The sequence below is a fragment of the Naumovozyma castellii genome, chromosome 2 (genome assembly GCF_000237345.1).
Source record: "Naumovozyma castellii chromosome 2, complete genome".
Taxonomy (NCBI): domain Eukaryota; kingdom Fungi; phylum Ascomycota; class Saccharomycetes; order Saccharomycetales; family Saccharomycetaceae; genus Naumovozyma; species Naumovozyma castellii.
In genome coordinates this window covers 96597-113970 of record NC_016492.1, presented here as the reverse complement: position 1 = coordinate 113970, position 17374 = coordinate 96597, and the positions used below count along the sequence as shown (strand labels likewise).

At 35.6% G+C, this 17374-nt stretch overlaps 8 protein-coding genes and 1 non-coding gene across 9 annotated transcripts; 2 read left to right on the top strand and 7 right to left on the bottom strand.

Annotated features, from left to right (window-relative positions):
* Positions 1-202: 202 nt before the first annotated feature.
* On the bottom strand, positions 203-1219 carry NCAS0B00740 (ribonuclease H family protein; the record flags this gene model as incomplete). The annotated part of the gene is made up of 1 exon (XM_003674487.1): positions 203-1219. One exon carries the CDS (start codon positions 1217-1219, stop codon positions 203-205), a length of 1017 nt encoding a protein of 338 aa, XP_003674535.1.
* A 328-nt stretch (positions 1220-1547) lies between these two features.
* Positions 1548-1619, top strand: NCAS0Btrna10D. The gene has a single exon. It is a non-coding gene; the product is annotated as a tRNA-Asp (tRNA).
* Positions 1620-1947: 328 nt separating this feature from the next.
* Positions 1948-3135, bottom strand: NCAS0B00730 (alkene reductase; the record flags this gene model as incomplete). The annotated part of the gene is made up of 1 exon (XM_003674486.1): positions 1948-3135. The coding sequence occupies one exon, from the start codon at positions 3133-3135 to the stop codon at positions 1948-1950; it is 1188 nt and encodes a 395-aa protein (XP_003674534.1).
* Positions 3136-4294: 1159 nt separating this feature from the next.
* NCAS0B00720 (uncharacterized protein) lies at positions 4295-8113 on the bottom strand (the record flags this gene model as incomplete). Its single annotated transcript, XM_003674485.1, has 1 exon — positions 4295-8113. One exon carries the CDS (start codon positions 8111-8113, stop codon positions 4295-4297), a length of 3819 nt encoding a protein of 1272 aa, XP_003674533.1.
* A 332-nt stretch (positions 8114-8445) lies between these two features.
* UAF30 (Uaf30p) lies at positions 8446-9195 on the bottom strand (the record flags this gene model as incomplete). Its single annotated transcript, XM_003674484.1, has 1 exon — positions 8446-9195. The coding sequence occupies one exon, from the start codon at positions 9193-9195 to the stop codon at positions 8446-8448; it is 750 nt and encodes a 249-aa protein (XP_003674532.1).
* A 237-nt stretch (positions 9196-9432) lies between these two features.
* Positions 9433-10044, bottom strand: RRS1 (ribosome biogenesis protein RRS1; the record flags this gene model as incomplete). Its single annotated transcript, XM_003674483.1, has 1 exon — positions 9433-10044. One exon carries the CDS (start codon positions 10042-10044, stop codon positions 9433-9435), a length of 612 nt encoding a protein of 203 aa, XP_003674531.1.
* Positions 10045-10487: 443 nt separating this feature from the next.
* Positions 10488-11253, bottom strand: RPS10A (40S ribosomal protein eS10; the record flags this gene model as incomplete). The annotated part of the gene is made up of 2 exons (XM_003674482.1): positions 10488-10753; positions 11208-11253. 2 exons carry the CDS (start codon positions 11251-11253, stop codon positions 10488-10490), a joined length of 312 nt encoding a protein of 103 aa, XP_003674530.1.
* Positions 11254-11741: 488 nt separating this feature from the next.
* On the top strand, positions 11742-12710 carry NCAS0B00680 (uncharacterized protein; the record flags this gene model as incomplete). The annotated part of the gene is made up of 1 exon (XM_003674481.1): positions 11742-12710. The coding sequence occupies one exon, from the start codon at positions 11742-11744 to the stop codon at positions 12708-12710; it is 969 nt and encodes a 322-aa protein (XP_003674529.1).
* Positions 12711-12796: 86 nt separating this feature from the next.
* Positions 12797-17317, bottom strand: YPK9 (putative acid anhydride hydrolase; the record flags this gene model as incomplete). Its single annotated transcript, XM_003674480.1, has 1 exon — positions 12797-17317. The coding sequence occupies one exon, from the start codon at positions 17315-17317 to the stop codon at positions 12797-12799; it is 4521 nt and encodes a 1506-aa protein (XP_003674528.1).
* Positions 17318-17374: the final 57 nt, after the last annotated feature.

Genomic DNA, 17374 nt, shown 5'->3' with positions numbered 1-17374 from the left:
ATGATCATATTTATCTTTTAATCCTTTCAAGTTTTATTTTGGTTACCAGGTAAAATATAGAAGAAACGTATTTTTATTAAAAAATATAAATAAAAACTGTGTAAAAAAATTCCACCCCCAAATACCGACAAAACTCTGTTAAATAATGGTCTAATTATGCTTTATTTATATACAAAGTGTGATTAATTTCAACTTTTTTTTACTAATTTTTAAGGGCCCCATTTCTAGCAAGAGAATCTGCCATTTCGTTGCCATGCTCACCAGCATGTCCTTTAACCCATTCTATCTTAAACTTACCATCATTTGCAAAACAGTGCGCATTTATCATGTAGAACTTTTTCACTTTTAGGAAATTAATTAATAATGGGTAAAGTAAATCGCTATTAGGAAGTTTTTTTATAGCAGCTGGAGTGCTAGTCATATATCTGTCATTCAAAAATTTAGCAACATACTCAGAATCTGTTTTAATTTCATAATTTAACTTCTCCATTTTAGTAGTCAAATTTATCCATATTATCTCCAGAGCTGATGATACAGCCTGAATTTCACCTCTATTATTAGTCTGCTCTCCTATTCTCAATCTCTCCGAAATATTATACTCTGGTTCATCTTGGAAGTACACACCATACCCTGCACGGGACGAACTTTTCCCATTCGAAAGGGCTGACCCATCACAATAAACAATTGATCTGCCGAAATAGGGATAATCGCAATGACCGATGAAATTTTTTTTACGGAATTCCTCCTCATCCATTCCAATAATGGTAAAATCAATCTTAGAATCTGAAATACCGTTGATGAAATTAAGTGCATCTTCTGTGGATAAGAAACTTTTAAAAGTGACACCTTTGGCACGATGTACATATGCCTGACAATCCTTCCAATTCTGAAAAACCCTACTTGGAATAGCAGGGTTTGTACTTTTAACTGCATAGCATTTCGTTCCCTTAACAACTTTTCTCATCACAGTACCTGCCTTCTTATTATTCTGGGTAACTTGGGGCTTAGAAACTTTATTGTTAGAAAACACTTGATTCACCCTAGATGAATTATAGCCATTATTACTTCGAGAGAAAGCCTTAGCTTCAGCAAATGTATCAAATTTCTTGAAGATGGCGCCATTGAAACCTGTAGTTTGAGCTTGGCATTCTTGCCAACTTGTAAAGACTCCTGTGGTACGACCTTTCTGAACTGCGTAAAATTTCTCTTTTGGAGCCATTTTTATGAGAAGTCCAGGACAAAAACGTAATTAATCCGCTTACTTCAATGTATTGAACTCGTGCTCATCGTGTGTTAGTTTAACCATTTCATTTTTGATTTTCTTTAATTTTGCAGTTCATGGAACGGCTTCGAAAAACTTTGTCAACCTTCACGTAAGATGAAAGAAAAAATAAGAGGTCATTCAAAAAGCAAAATAAGTAAAATGGATTTACTTTTATATAAAGAATTGAAAGTCTAGTTTTTACAACATGTTCAATCTTTAAATATAAAAAAATTAGATATTAGTATTTAATCGGAGGTTGAAACTGAAAAAAATAAAAAACTAATCCGTGATAGTTTAATGGTTAGAATGGGCGCTTGTCGCGTGCCAGATCGGGGTTCAATTCCCCGTCGCGGAGATATATTTTTTTACAACTTTATGTAATATGGTAAACAGAATTGGGGTGGGCGTTTAGAAATTCAATATAATTTGAATTATACATGAGTGGCAAACAGGTAGAAGAACCTGGAGTGCGACAAAACGTTCTCTTTTAGATTAATCAATAAATATATTTTCTATAAAAGCATTATAACTTGGGTTCTTTATATTTACCTGGTAATTGTGACGTCCTGAAAAATCATGGGTAGCCTTACTCAAATGTCTCAAACACACAAGAAGTTACTAGAAGCTAAGTGACCTTAAAGTAGAGAATTACATATATATTTTTTTATACAAATATATCACAATTATGCCTTTAAAGCCTCTTCTAAAGTTGGATAATCAGTGTAACCTTCCTTTGTGAACGAGTAGAAACTACTTCTGTCATAGGCGTTTAATGGTGAGCCGTTTTCTAAACGGTCCGGCAAATCTGGATTAGAAATAAAAAATCTTCCATAACCAATTAATGTCCTATCCATAGACACAGCCTTTGTGGTTTCTTCAGGGTTTAAGGTAAAGTTACCTGCTCTAATAATCGGACCCTTCCAAATGGAATATATGAAATCGTTTGTACCATTTTCGTTAGAACCAGCATCATAATCAACATCCCATTCAGTGATACGGGGTTCGACCAAATGAATATAAGCAATACGTTTACCTTCCTTTGCTCTCTTTTCTAATTCACCGACAAGATAAGCGAATTGAGCAAGCAAAGTTGGGTCAGAACCACCAGACATACCACCAATTCTTCCCCAAGGTGAAAGTCTGATACCCACTCTTTCGGCACCGATAGCATCAATTAAAGCGTCAACAACTTCCAAAGCAAAACGAGCTCTATTTTCAATAGACCCTCCATATTCATCGGTCCTTTTGTTAGAAATTGGATCTAAGAATTGATTCAACAAATAACTGTTGGCACTGTGAATTTCCACACCATCGGCACCAGCATTTACCGAATTCTTTGCACCTTGAATGTAATCTTTGACATATTGTTTAATTTCATCCTTGGTAATACCATGTTGTGGGTTCTTTGCTTCTTTAGCCCTCTGTTCTGTTTCAGCATCAATGTAAACGTCATCAGAAGCTGAATCATAACGTAAACCATCTCTTGCCAATGAATCAGGGAAAGCTTGTCTACCAAGAACCCACAATTGAGGCCAAACAAAGGACCCATTAGCGTGGATTCTATCAAAGATCTTACTCCACTGTTCAATTTGTTCTTTGGACCAGATACCAGGGGCATTATCGTACCCACCTGATTGAGCAGAAGGGAACACACCTTCAGTGACAATCATGGTTCCCTTTCTCTTGGAACGTTGATCATAGTATTCAGCAGCCCAATCCCTGTTTGGAATGTTTCCTGGGTGGTGGGCTCTCATTCTTGTTAGGGGAGCCATGACCACACGATGTTCAACTTGAGTGTTACCTACCTTAATAGGTTTGAACAAATTTGTGTTTTTTAAGGCAACAGGCTTGAAATCTTTAACTAAAGGCATTGTAAATTGGGATTGTTTGATGTATTCTTAGAGTTCTTTTTTTCCAATAAATAAGGAAGCTGAACATTTAAAGGTTCTACTTAAGCCTGAAAGTTCTCTCTATTTATATGACTGGTATAAAGGGCCATTTTCCTAGCGATGAAACTGGTCGACGTTACTCCCTGGTTTGAAGATTGTGCACCGTTCCTGGTTATTAGATAATTTATCACTATAAAATCACTTACCTGCAAATGTTATTATGGAAAATCTCGAACGGAAACATTATGGGTCGACGGGCCGCGCGGGGCCGACAGCCGACAACCCTAGGTGCCTAACTGCACCTGCGGTGTTTTCTGAGGCAATTGTTTAGGAGTGACTTCTGGTTTGACACATTTCTCGGCCAAATCCACAATCATATAATTAACTCCTTAATCGTTAGTATTAGAACCAAAAAATGGCTGACGTACTTGAGGTTACCACTTGAAGAAATTCTCTCAGTCCCTCCTTTCTTTTTCTAAGGACTGTTTTTTTCACGAGAGTCTTCTCCCGTGTAGTTGAGAAAATGTCCATCTTCTATCTGGCCGTTTGTTTGTCTTCAGTATTTATGCTCTTTCTATCGTCAAGTGGGGCAATTCCCAGTACTTTTGAATGCTTAATGAACTTGATTTATACTTACCTTATATCACTGTATATAAGTAGTTCTTGAATTATAAAGCAATTCCGAGATGTCACTCAATATTGCCTTAATTTGATTATGACTCTCCTTTATTCATTTGGGATTTGAATGAAAAGCTCGTAGTATGGGTACATCGTTGAATATAACACTTCTTGCGTATTGTATAACCTATAGCAAATCCAAACTTCATCATAGTCACTAGACAAATGGAAAATGTCTTCAACCTAGAATAAGTCCTCTAAATGGTTTTACAAAATGAGCAGAAATTAATATGTATTCGTCATTTGTAACCAATATATTAGCTGTAGCAAGTGATCATACAAAATCTTCGGCGGCCTTGGTAATTACACCGTTCTAGGCATTCGGTGGACATCGTTCCCACAAGGAATGTAACCAACCGTCATGAGTAAGCTCACACTGAACCTATCTGCACCACCAAACATGATGCATACTTCTATGCATTTCCTAAATATAAAAATCCTATGTCATTCTTCGTATATCGTGCTACTTGCTCAACCTTTTCCCTTTGATTGCAGCATTAACCTTTCTTTTTGTTTCTAATTCATGCTCTTTTTTCTTGCGAGTAGCTTGACAGGCCCTAACATATTTTCCTTCTCCTTTAGCTATCAAGATTCGTAATACTATGTCCAACAATTCTGTTGTCTTTTCGTATGGAGTGTTCTGCTCTATTTTAACCTGGTTCTCTAATTCCATTCTTTTCTTACTAGAGGAGTTTCCCATAATTGTTTTTTGACGCTGCAACACAGTTACATATCTTTTTGGTGAGTAATCTTTACCAAGCTTCTTCACTTGGTCATCCAACTGAGCCATTAATTTTTCAACCTTTTTTTTTAAACTGTGAACGTTTTTGTCGTAATATTTCAAAATTATCTGTAAATTCTCATAATAATGATTATGCAATTCTTTTAAAGGTGGTCCTTGTCCATTATTATAGAGGAAATCTACTGAGATACTCCGTAGCCATCTAAAAATTGTTTTAATTTCATTAAAAGTTAATGGTCGACCATAACCAGAAATATCATGAGAATGTCCCCCCCAGAGAGACATTCTACTAGACTTGCTTCTGTGCTTTTGTTCTGCTGTTGATAATGATGGTAACATTAGAAAATCCGCGCTTGTCATAATGACTAACCATACCTTCAAAATAATTGCATTTAGTAGTTCTGTTGAGACTCCCGAGCCTAGAATATTCAAATTCAAGTCGATATAGTTATATAAAGGGACAATTGCATCACCAATTTGATCCTCTGTAACCTGATTAGTCCCTTCCGATCCATGCAAGGAAACCAAAGTTTCTCTGGAAAATGAAAACTTAATAAATAATGTAAATTTTTCTACAATCAAATCTAGAACTCTATCACATGTTCTATCCAAAGTACGATACGATTTCCCTAGTGAAAAAGATACGTCATCCTTCTCGCTTTCAAGAGAAACTTGTAGATATATCATCCCTTGATCATTCAATGGCAATGAAACATCATTTGGGTATCCATCATCTTTAAAACGTTTTGGATCAAGAGTCAACATTGCGGTACCACAAATTTCGTCTCCACCAAGTGACTTGAATCTATTCGTGGGGTGATGCCAAAATTTAATTGAAATAGAACATGCTTTATTATATGGAAGATCTACTTCAAACTCTTGGTCCCATTTCGGATTCACTGATTTATGAATTATTTGTGTAGAACCAATTTCCATCCGAGCATCAATATTTTGTAGTGTCACGGAAGTATTTGATAAGCCATCATTACTAAAACCTTTGATATCATTTGCTTCAACAACTCTGATTGTATAGAATTGATGCATAACCGATGGAGTTACGGAACTATGTCTTTTTAAGGTTTTGGTTGACTTCTCATGGTTCTTTATAATAGATGAAAGCCTCTCTGGATTTACTAAATCTTCTATAGTGCTGATGTTTGATTTCATTTGGTACAAATCGTTCAACATAACACAGGTTTGGACTTTATACTGATAGGGGGGTGGCACGTTTGACGAAGATGAAGACGAAGATCCTCCAACTACCTTTCTTAATCCATGAAGTAATGTGCTGCTTGGGCGTGCTGAGACATTCTTTTCGGTTGTCCTAGTCGTCCCCTCTGGGGCCATAGTTGCACTATTTCCTTGCATATCTCTTTGAATTAAATCGAGAACAAATTTGCTGTAAAATTGTAATCCATCCAAAAAAGAGTTGAGTAGCTTAGTAAGAACTTTTGCTATTTGATATTCGTCTCCCCATTCAATTTCTTGAAACATCTTAATATTCTGATTAATGGATTTGAAGATATCCGTCACTGAAAAACTAATTCTTGCATCGTCATGTATACTTTCCCATTTTTCATCCTTTAACGACTTCTTTATAATTTTATCTTCAGTCAGGGTGGCTTCATTACACAAACGCCTTAGATATTTGTTAAAGAAGTCTTCCAATTTAATGGGAAAGTCCTCCTCTGTCTCAACTTGAACGTAGATAAACCTTAAATCCTTCATACTTTTATATAGGTCGAGGGCATTACTAGGACCAAGTGAGTCTTTCTTTCCCTTTTTTTCAATAGTCCCCAGTATCTTGACTACATCGGTACAGAAAACCTTCAGTAATATATCAGCACAACTAACAGGGATATTTATCATATCCAATAGAGGCTTGCTGTATTTCTTTTGTAAGAGCTTAATTTGCCTATAAATTGATTCAACTACATCTTGATAGTGTTGAAACTCGATAGTGTTATCTCTTGGAATTTTCCTTATCTGGGACATATAAAAGTCTACACTGGTATCCTTGAGTTTTTTCCTTAATTTTTTTATCCATTTGCTCTTTTCTGTAAATTTATTGCTTTCCAGTAAAGATGAAATGAATGGATCTTCTTCAATATATTGAAAATAGAATCGTAGTATTGGAGAAAAAGTTGGCTTTGGTTCCTCGTATAATTGTGAAATTAAGCCACACAAGGAGTTAATACATTGTTTACCTGTAGTTAACAGATTAAGTATCCATTGATCCCGGTCGGTAGTATTCCATATAGAAGTGTCTATATTATCATCTGATTTTAAAATCCTTCTGCGTATCATGCTGAAAAGATTTTCCGTTAATTCTGGATTCAAAAAATCTTGTGACAATATGCTCTTATTGGCTGCACTATAAACTAATGCAGCCAAGGTCGTTGGGAAATCTACTCTCCAATACTTGGAACATTTCGTTAGGAAAAACATCGCTGCTTGAGATAAGTTAATAGATTTGCTATCTGCTGGACACTCTTTTCTAAAAACAAAACACAGCAATGCTACGAAGGTTTCACGAGGGTATTGTGGAATAATGTTCGGAAAGTTCATTGAAGCTAGGTCTCGGCTCTCAACGCCAAACCGATCAAGTTGGGATGCAATTTCACCCTGTTCATAATTTTTCCATGAATTGTACTCACGTTCATTATGAAAATCATTTCTTGACAATGATCCCTTCCCTTTTTTCAAATTGTTGCTCAAACGAGATAATTCCCAACAATATATTTTACTAGTAACATTCGGCAGAATGACGTCAATGTCTCGTTGCAAATAATCATCTTCCACTTCAAATAAATTAGCGAAGTATTTCGCGTGGGTAATACTTGATACAGTGAAATTTGGCCGATTAATTTGAGTTCCATCTAATTGTTGTCTCGGTAAAGGACGTCGATTAGAAACAGGCTTTCTTACTTTTTGAATGTCTCTAATATTCTTTATCTTTTGGGAAAGGGTAGGCGCTTCCTTCGGTACCAAACTAAGTAAGAAGTTCACAAATTCTTCAGTCTCTTTTGTTACTTCCTTAGAAACATCCTTAATAGGAAGTTTACATAATTCATTACTGGCTGCCTTTGAGAATTGCATTATAAGTTCTTCAACTGTCATAGCTGATGGAGGGCCCCCAGCTAAGATATTACCGTAAAATCTAGAGTAACTTCTTCTTAAATTTTCATTTTGTAGGTCGACCTCTCTTATAATAATTTTGTAAATGTACTCACGTAAAAGAGTTAAAACATAGTTCAGTGCTTGCTCTTCTGAAAATGTTGTGGCCATCGGATCACGATTACTTTGAGTCATTGAAAGAGTTATATTCGACACGTCTTTTCTTTCCGAAAGAGCTCCTTGTTGCATATATTGCTTCTGAAACCTTGGTTCATGACTATACTCAAGTAAGACTATTTGAAGAGCATGACGATATGCGGTTCTTCTCTCCTCATCGGTGGTCTTAAATGGCGACGGGTTGGAACAAATGATGGGGAGATTTCCAGAACTGAATGATGATGTATCAGATACAACACGTGCCATTATTCTATAAGTTCTGTATTCACTCTCGAAGGATTGAATTCTCCCGGTATCACCTTAACACGCTCCTACTTCGTTATTGTTTTTGTAGAATTGACGTCTCTGACTTAAGCTCCAAAATTTAAAGATTGGAATTTCCAACATTGCGTAATTGTGCGACACCTTTCTCGTATAAAATAAATAACTACAAATACGTTAGTTGAACAACTGACATTAGCTTCTTTATATCTGGCGAGTAAGACGTATTACTAAATATATATTGATACAGAGTTTGCAATTCAAGTATGTGTGGTACCCTTCAATTCCTTTAGTTTGGGCATATAAGTATGCTTTGCTCAAGAACTATCATCTGACGAGCTGTCATCTTCCAGAGATGTATCTGATCCATTATCTTCCAGACTGCTTGTGGACATTGCTTCGGAAATATTGTTATTGTCATCCTCATTTGATAATGGGCTTTGCTTTTCAAGACTAGATGCGTCAGCTTCTAACTCACTTTCAATTCTTTCCAAATACTTTGAAGTCATAGTAGGTATTTTGTGGGCAAGTACAACTTCACCAAATACCAATCCTAATTTGTCATCACATAATATCTCTTCAGAATTATTTGATCTTTTGAGCTTGTGGAGTTCAATATAGTCCCATATCCTATTCATAATTTCTGACTTCGTTAATTCTGTTTCACCAAAAAAGCCCCGCAGTGGTTCTGATATTTTGTAAGTAGGCTCAACATCCACTTTTTGCCTCTTGTCTCTTGGAGATATTATATCGTCTTTATTATTAGAATGCCTATCTAGTTTTTCGTTAAACTTTCGAAGTAAAGAGATGTTTTCTTTCTCCAAATCAATTTCATTAATAATTATCTTGGATCTTTGTTGCCACATTTCAATACGACTTTGTATGATATCATTAAAATCACCTCTCAATGGCTCAATATTTAATGCGAATACCTCTTGAAGATCCATTCGAAGTTCCTTTACGGTCGGATTGTCGGTGAAACTTGAGTTTAAAAGAGCATCAATCATGGAAATATATGAGGCATAACCAGACATTTCCATATTACTTGATTGCTTTCTAAGGGACATATTTCTACCCCATGTTCTATAAACTCAATACAGTTGTAAGAACATATCAACCAAAAGAGTTAGTTTTAGGCTTAAAATTTCCAAATTGCAAAATTGTAACGAAGAATTTTAATATTGTACATGGATTTATATATATATAGAGCGGTAGATATGTAGTAATGAGATAATGTAATCAAAAATATATGCTTTAATTAGAAATGCTTCTGGATAGTGTAGAATGTCAGTTCAATTTGAACATTAACGTCCACCCTTCAAATTTCTCTTTTGTTGTCTCTCGTTTTTCTTAATCAATTGCTTTCTTTCATTTCTGCCCAAAGTCCTTGGATCAATCAATTCATCAGCAGTACCTTGGACTTTATCATCCACTTCAACTAACCATTGGTCGTCAAGTTTCTTATTAATACCTTTATAACCCCATTTTGGTACCCATTCGCCAGTAGCTTCATCATATACCATTTTCCCAGACTTGGCCTTTGGTTGAATACCCTTCTTAGCTGCAAATTGTTCCCATTTAGTTGGAGCCTTTGGTTTAGGTAATGGTTTTTCTCTTGGTAATTCAGTAATAGGGACAGGAAGTTGTAACAATGTCATACTTGAATTTTGACCAGTGGATCCACCAGTGGAATCAGTAGTCGTCTTTATTGGCAGGGATAAAAGTTGGTTAATAAGAAGTTGCACATTGTCACGAGTCATGTTCTTAATATTTTCCTCACGTTTACCATTGGAAGTATCAAAATCATCTTTTTCTAAAACATTAGAATCAAATACGGCTAGATTCCCTAGATCGTAAGAAACTGATATTGGTTTTTCGACGGTAACTGGTAGGGTTTTGTATTCTTCAGCAGACATGGTTTTATGGTAATCTTGGGTTGGTATGAAGCTTGTCTCTGTCTGAAATATCAATTACTGTAGTATAGTAAACCTTTGAAATTGGTACTCATCGATTTTTCTCATCTTGAAATTTTTCATTTTTTCCATCTGGGACTCAGTTACCCGCATGACTGTTTTGATTATAATAAATAAAAGTTTTTGCCGCTGAGTTGGATATGCTATTATGTATTACATTTGAGATTAATAATTTCATTACTCAAATGGAGTCTATGTTCTTATGTATAGGGATTACTTCTGGTATCATTCAATATTACAACTTGAAACCCTGATCGAAAAGTAGAACTATTCTACGTAGCCTGAGACGTATTAATAATGAAAATATAGTATTAAATGTAAAAACCTAGATAAAAAGAATAAACAATGTTACTAATTCTTTGTAAAGCAGAACTTAGAGTCTGCATTTAGTATCTTCTTTGTGGTCTTTGGGTTTGAGATCTGTCTTGAATGTAAGTACCTGGAACAATGTGTTCTGGTAAGTTCAAGTATTCTCTCAAATATTCTACACCTTCTTCAGTCAAGGTGTAGTAATAGTATTGCCAAGAGAATTGAGTCTTGACGTAACCCTTGGAAGTCAAAGATTGCAAGGCCTTGATAACGTACAAGTTCTTGGTGTCAATTTCTTCGTGCTTTGATTGGTTGAAGTCCTTCTTAGCAACAACAACACCTTCTGTTTAAAAAAAATGAATAAATCCCATGGATATGAGAAGTATAAAATCATTGTTAGTATTATATTGTCATTTCTCATTTTGGTGAGTTGATTACCTGAGATTTGCAGGAGTAGTAAATGGATTAAATATTATTCGTTCATTATGGAAATTTTGTAATTGTGGATGTATGGATTACCAAATGTTCAACATTTGATTCAATGTTCACCCATTCAATTGTTTTTCTCATGAATAGTCTGACTTTTATGCCTTTTAAGTTGTTGTTAAATCATTCACTACGCTTGTTATTTCTTAAAAATATTTGTTCATCTCATTCGCTCAATGTGTGTGTGCTCTCCTCTAAATAGCGTTGGAATTTTAAAAAAATATATCATTATCTGTCACGATAGTCTTTGCTTATCACCATTCTCTTGTAATCTCATAACTCCTCAACCATGTATTATATTCTCGACATACCTTGGAACAAGTATCTGTGAATCTTGGTTCTGTCTTCCTTTGACATCAACATATTGGCTACTTGGTTTATACTTTACTTGCTTTATTTGGCCACTAGAGGTTGAACTGTATCTGCCACTACCAATATACTTACTTATTCGATATTAGCTGCACTGCACTGTACTACTGTGCCCGCTGAGACTGGAACTGGATTCCGCTTTCCCTCCAGAACCTGGACAGATTGTGGCAGGAAAACCAATGCGGGCTCAGCCCAGAGCGAGCCTGGATGTTAGGCAGAAGCCCTTTTGAAGAATTTCACAAATTTTAATAAAATTTAAAAATTTGTAAATTTTTCAAAATAAAAACCCAGACAGGTGAAGGATGTATGGATGTAACAGTCAAGTGGATTCTTTTAAGGGATTTCCCCAATGAGGAAAATGATAAAACGGCCCATTTGACAGAATACATCTATATCTATCTGAACGATGGAGATACGCATTGCTTCTCATCGGTCAAATACATATTGCTAACTCTGCACATGAAATTGAAGAGGTAATGGCGTTGGAATTAGCTGGAGAAGATAGTATTACTGCTTTCAATGATGACTCTGAAACAAGAGGTGTAATCAAGTCTTCTTTCAAAAACATAAGAACATTTGAAGAGAATGCCGTTGGTAAAGTGAAACGATTCTTTACGATAAGAATATATCGAATAACGCTAACTCATCTTATTATCCTTATCATATGGGTTTCGTTCCTGTTGAAGTATACATCGTATTATAATGAGATGTATGCAAAAAATGCACTGGTCGCGACTCTTTTTATGAATTCCATCTTATTTGGTATATCCGATTGTCTAGCACAAAGTATAACCTGTTTTTTTTCTGGTCCCTTAGATCCTGTACCCAAAATTGTGGATGATACTGCAAGACATATTATGAATCAGTTTCGCTCTCCAGCACACGAATCGCTGGATCTGGAAAATGGGTATGAGAGTGACACTCTGTCTGTTTTTAACGATTATGGATTATCACCTGCTTCATCCTCCATTGGGAACGAGGAGGGGTTTTTGCCTTCTGAGGAAGAAGTTGGAACTACAAGAACATATCTTTTCAATTTTAGAAGATTCTTCTCGTTTATGTTTTGGGGGTTCTTCATTTCATTCTTTCAAGTGCCATGGTACAAGATATTGAATTTTTTCTACACTGAAGATCCAACTGTTATTCAAGTGTTAGAAAGAGTTCTTTCCGACCAGTTAACGTATTCACCAGTTCAATTATATTTTTTCTTCATGTATGCAAATTATATCATGGAAGGTGGGAATGCAGAAACTTTCGCAACCAAGATTAAAAGCATTTATATATCCACACTAGGATGTAATTATCTTGTGTGGCCAGCAGTTCAATTCATTAATTTTCTATTATTACCTAAACCATTTCAAGTCCCATTTAGTTCATCGGTAGGTGTTCTTTGGAATTGTTTCTTATCGATGAGGAACGCTTCCAAGTCTGTCAATTCTGCATAATAAATAAAGAAATAATTAGATTTCATTAAGTAAAAAAAAGTTACATATATTATAAATTAAGATTTTATGACAATCATGAGCCTCTATCAAACAACATACATTTCTTGCTGCTCCTTTAATAAAACTTTATATTTCTTACTACTTCTCTTCTTCTTGAAACATTTCTTCAGAGATCCTGGGACATACAGTTGAACAAAATAATTAATAACGACCCAAATCAAAATGAACAATTTGAACTTGAAAGAGATTTCCGTCAATTGGAACTTCTTACCCAAAAACGAAGAACTATCAATAAACATCAACCAAATACTCAAAACAATTGAAATAATGACATCCACGATAAATCCAATATTCCTTGACATGGGCTCCCTATATGGTGGCCCCACTGAAAGAATAACTGCGGTGAGAATATATTGGAAATTGGAAATGAAAAATAATATCGTATTATCTGACGATTCAACAACATCATCACCACCAACAATTGGTTTCATATACCATTCTTCCCCTTGGACTATAATCCAAGGAATTATCTGGAATAAGAGTACAACAACAATGCTTGCTAATAACGGAATTAAAATCTTTGGTGATACCAAATTGGCAGAGGGCCTCTTCTTGACAATCTTGTCATAAGGCTTAGACCATGACATAAAAATTGCAATGGGGACAATAAGTAATAAATCAATGTAAAGAAATTGGAAATCTCCCAGATTCGAACCACGACTATATAAGACGGTAATTGTGATGAACTGGATCGCAGAGTATAAACTCATGTATTGGAAACATGAAAATGAGGTAACCAGGCATGCCCGCCCTTCTTTGATAACATCAAGGACACAGCTGATATCAAATACTTGTGATGTGAAAGGGGCTGCCACAGAGGCTTCTGCTTCTGATAAAGAAATACCAACATCTGCTGCCTTTAGGGCACCACAATCATTTGCACCATCACCACAAAACCCAACAGTATAATTTAACCTCTGCAGTTGTTCCATTAATTCATGCTTTTCGTCAGGTGACATCCTTGCATAGATTGTTCCTTTTAATAACACTGTATTAATATAATCTTCAGAAATTCTATTATTTTCATCGCCGAAGATAATTCTGAAGATATCACCGGTAATTGCCAATGTGTAACTGGTACTACTGCTATTGTTGATAGGTAATAATGTTCGACTATCTAGAGTATCATCCATATTATCAACGTCTCTCCATATGATAGACGTTTGGCCCGTTGAGTCAATTTCCTCCAAAGAGGGCACATAAACTTTTTTGGATTTAATAAGATTACACTGTCTACCAACAGATATAGCTGTCAATACATTATCACCTGTACACATGACCGTTCTAATACTTGCCTCCTGTAAAGTTTGAAGAGTCTTCGCTGTTTCCTTCTTTAATTTATTCTCAAATATGATAAACCCTAAAAACTCCATGTTAGATTCCACTTCCTCTCTAGACACTTTTTGTGAATACAACCATGTATTTCTAGGCAAGACACGCCCAGCGCATGCAATGACTCTATAACCTTTATGCGTGTAATAGTTTAACATTTCTTCAAAATTTGCTGGCAAAGTTGCTTTATTACAAATCTGTGTAATAACCTCCGGTGCACCCTTCGTAAAAGCCCAATACACATCTTCATTACTTGGTTTAACAATGACACTCATCCTTCTTAATTCAGAAAGAAATTCAAAGCTACGTATTATACCAAGGAAATTATGAGGGTCGTTGTCGATAAAGGTGTTTTCAGGATCTGCGCTATTAGGATGTACAACTGCTGGTATAATATCTATATTTTCAGGTAAAGCATTATCATGGCGTCTTTCTTCATATGTAGAATGGAATTCCTTCTCTTGGAAATCCTCTTCATAAGACCATTTAGTAAACTGGAACATTTTAAAGTCTAAGGGATCACCAATTAACTCGTTATCGACAACTCTTAATGAATGGCAGGTCAATAGAGATATGAAAAAATTCTTTGCTCGATAATCACGAGGTGAACTACAATCATTCAAGGAAAATTTAGGAAACAATTTATGAACATCTTGAACCAAGTCGGCAAATTGAAAAGAGTTGTGGGAGCTAGGTACACATAATTGCACACCTAACACATCAAGCCCATTCTCAGTCAAAGTTCCCGTTTTATCGAAACAGAGAATATCTATTTTACCACCAATGTTAACTCTTGTCGGTGATATGCAAAATATCCCCTTTTTCTTTAGTCTTGATAGTGCAAACCCTGTCCCAATGGTTAACGTGGCTGGTAATGCGGGTGGTACAACAATAGTAATAATATCCAGCGCTCTTAAAATCATAGTTCTCTTATCCAGTCCTATTTTGATGAATTGAATACAACTTATTGAAAACCCAAATAATGCAATTAATGCCATGACTCCAATATATTTGAATGAATCTTCATAAAATTTAAATCCTGTTGGCTTGGGGAAAACCATAGAACGAACTAATGAACCCTTGGTTGTAGAAAATCCAGTACGTACAACCATTGCCAAGGCGGCAGATTGACCATATGGGATACGAGCTCTTATTATAGTTGTACCATTAAATAGGAATGATTTGGATAAATAACTTGATATTTGAGTGTTTTGGAAATCGTCGAGAAGTTGAAGCATTGTTTCTGGTTCAGCAGGAAATTTTGACACTGGAACAGATTCCCCCGTCAACATTGACTCGTTAACTATACAATCACCAGATAGTAACAGAGAGTCACAGGGGAAGACTGTTAATGATGGGTCAGATATTTCATAAATGTCACCGGGAACCAAATCGGCAGAATTTACATTAGTCCAAAACTCGTCTCTAAATACACGGACTTCACAAGCAAAATGTGACATATCTGCTAAACTCTTTTGAGTTCGTCTTGTTTCCACTAAAGTGTCCACAATTGAAAGAATAGAGATTAGAAAAATACATCCCGCATAGTAATAGTATTCATCTAAACTCCATAAGATGATGGAAAATATTTGAAAAACATAAAATGGATGCAATACCTCATTGAATAAGAGTTCCGCAACTGTTTTCACTCTTAAATTAATTTGATTCGAATCAAATGCTAGGATACGATCTTCTTGCACTCCACTCGACAACCCACGTAAGGTAGATGATAAATCTACCCAATCAGGATCTGTCCAGTTATTATTCGTCTTAAATATATCTTCCACAGGAGAATAAATGAAGGTGATGTATCTATATTGGAAAGTAATTAGAATTGGAATATTTGGATTTTTTTCTGTCACATGATGATAATGATGGTGACGATGTTGGTATGACTCATCATTAATCCCATCAATTTCCTGGAATGGGTCATCTAATGGTAATATTGTACTTATGGGTCTGTTATACCATTCTCTCTTTATAGGTTCGATGGAAAATTCTCCGAATTCATTTTCTAAAACTACCCACTCAGCTTTCCCTAGAGGTACTTTAGTTCCTATTAATTTCACCTTATAAGACGGCAACCATCTTAATAAAAGATATAATAAACCAAATGATACTATGCAAATAAAATTGTAAATGGCATTTTTAAATTTGGATGTGGAATACCCAGCAATACCAACGACTAAATCTTCTTCCGTTATATAAAATCTCTGATAATATAAATCAGCAACATTACTTGGATAAAATTTTTCATGATACTGAGGTTTTAAATATTCCGTTTGATATCCTCCTCCACTTGTAGTGGTTTTCTTATGATGACTATGAGTATCCTCCGTTGATAAATTGTTTCCATTGTTGGCATTAAGGTCATCATTGTTATAAGTAGACCGTCCATTGTCTGAGGACTCCTCTGATTCTGAATGAGATATCGAGGGTATTGATGATCGATCATCTAAGATTTCATCATTTTGAGTTTCTAATTCCACGGGAATTCTATCTCGTATTGTATATCTGGAAAGACTGGATGATGAATGGGTAGAAGCTTGATAAACTTGTGGGGGTAATGATGCTTGCTCATGCTTGGGGAGTGATTGTGATAGTTCATGAGTTCTTGTTAAAGGAGCGCCCAAATAACTTGACGAACCGTATTGACTTCTTGTATGAGAGATGGAGGATCTTGGAGACATTCCATATATGGATGATCTTCTTGAAGTCCTATTTGAAGTTCCATATAACCTTTCTTGTTCATATGAAGGTGTAGCATCCCACGGGGTATTATAATCAGTATTTTCTAAAGTTGATGTCCCTTCAGCGTTATTAATTTGATCTTCTGTAAAGAAATGGAATTGTGGATTCCTAGAAGAACTTCTAGATCTTCTAATGGGAGAAGGTGAATGAGATGTAATCAATGGTTCCGTATCACGTCCTCTTCTTCCCAAAGTACTTGAACCCACTGAAGTGCCAAATATATTACTGGATTGGAAAGAACGAGGATGATGAAATGATACAATTGAGCTGGGAACAGTTTCGAAAGTAACTCCTGAATAGGTCTCTGTATTAGGTTGATTACCCAATATAGAGGCTGCTAATGTAGTGGATGTTGAAGTCGTTCTGGTCGATGCAAATGAGGCCCTAGGTCCTGTGGATCTTCTCATAATGTGTCCCTCATCATCTTCACTATGATGGCCATCATCCTGGAGATCTATTGCCATGCTTATGTTAGTTATACTCTACACTGTGGTATGAGCTCTTGACTCTTTTCTAATTTG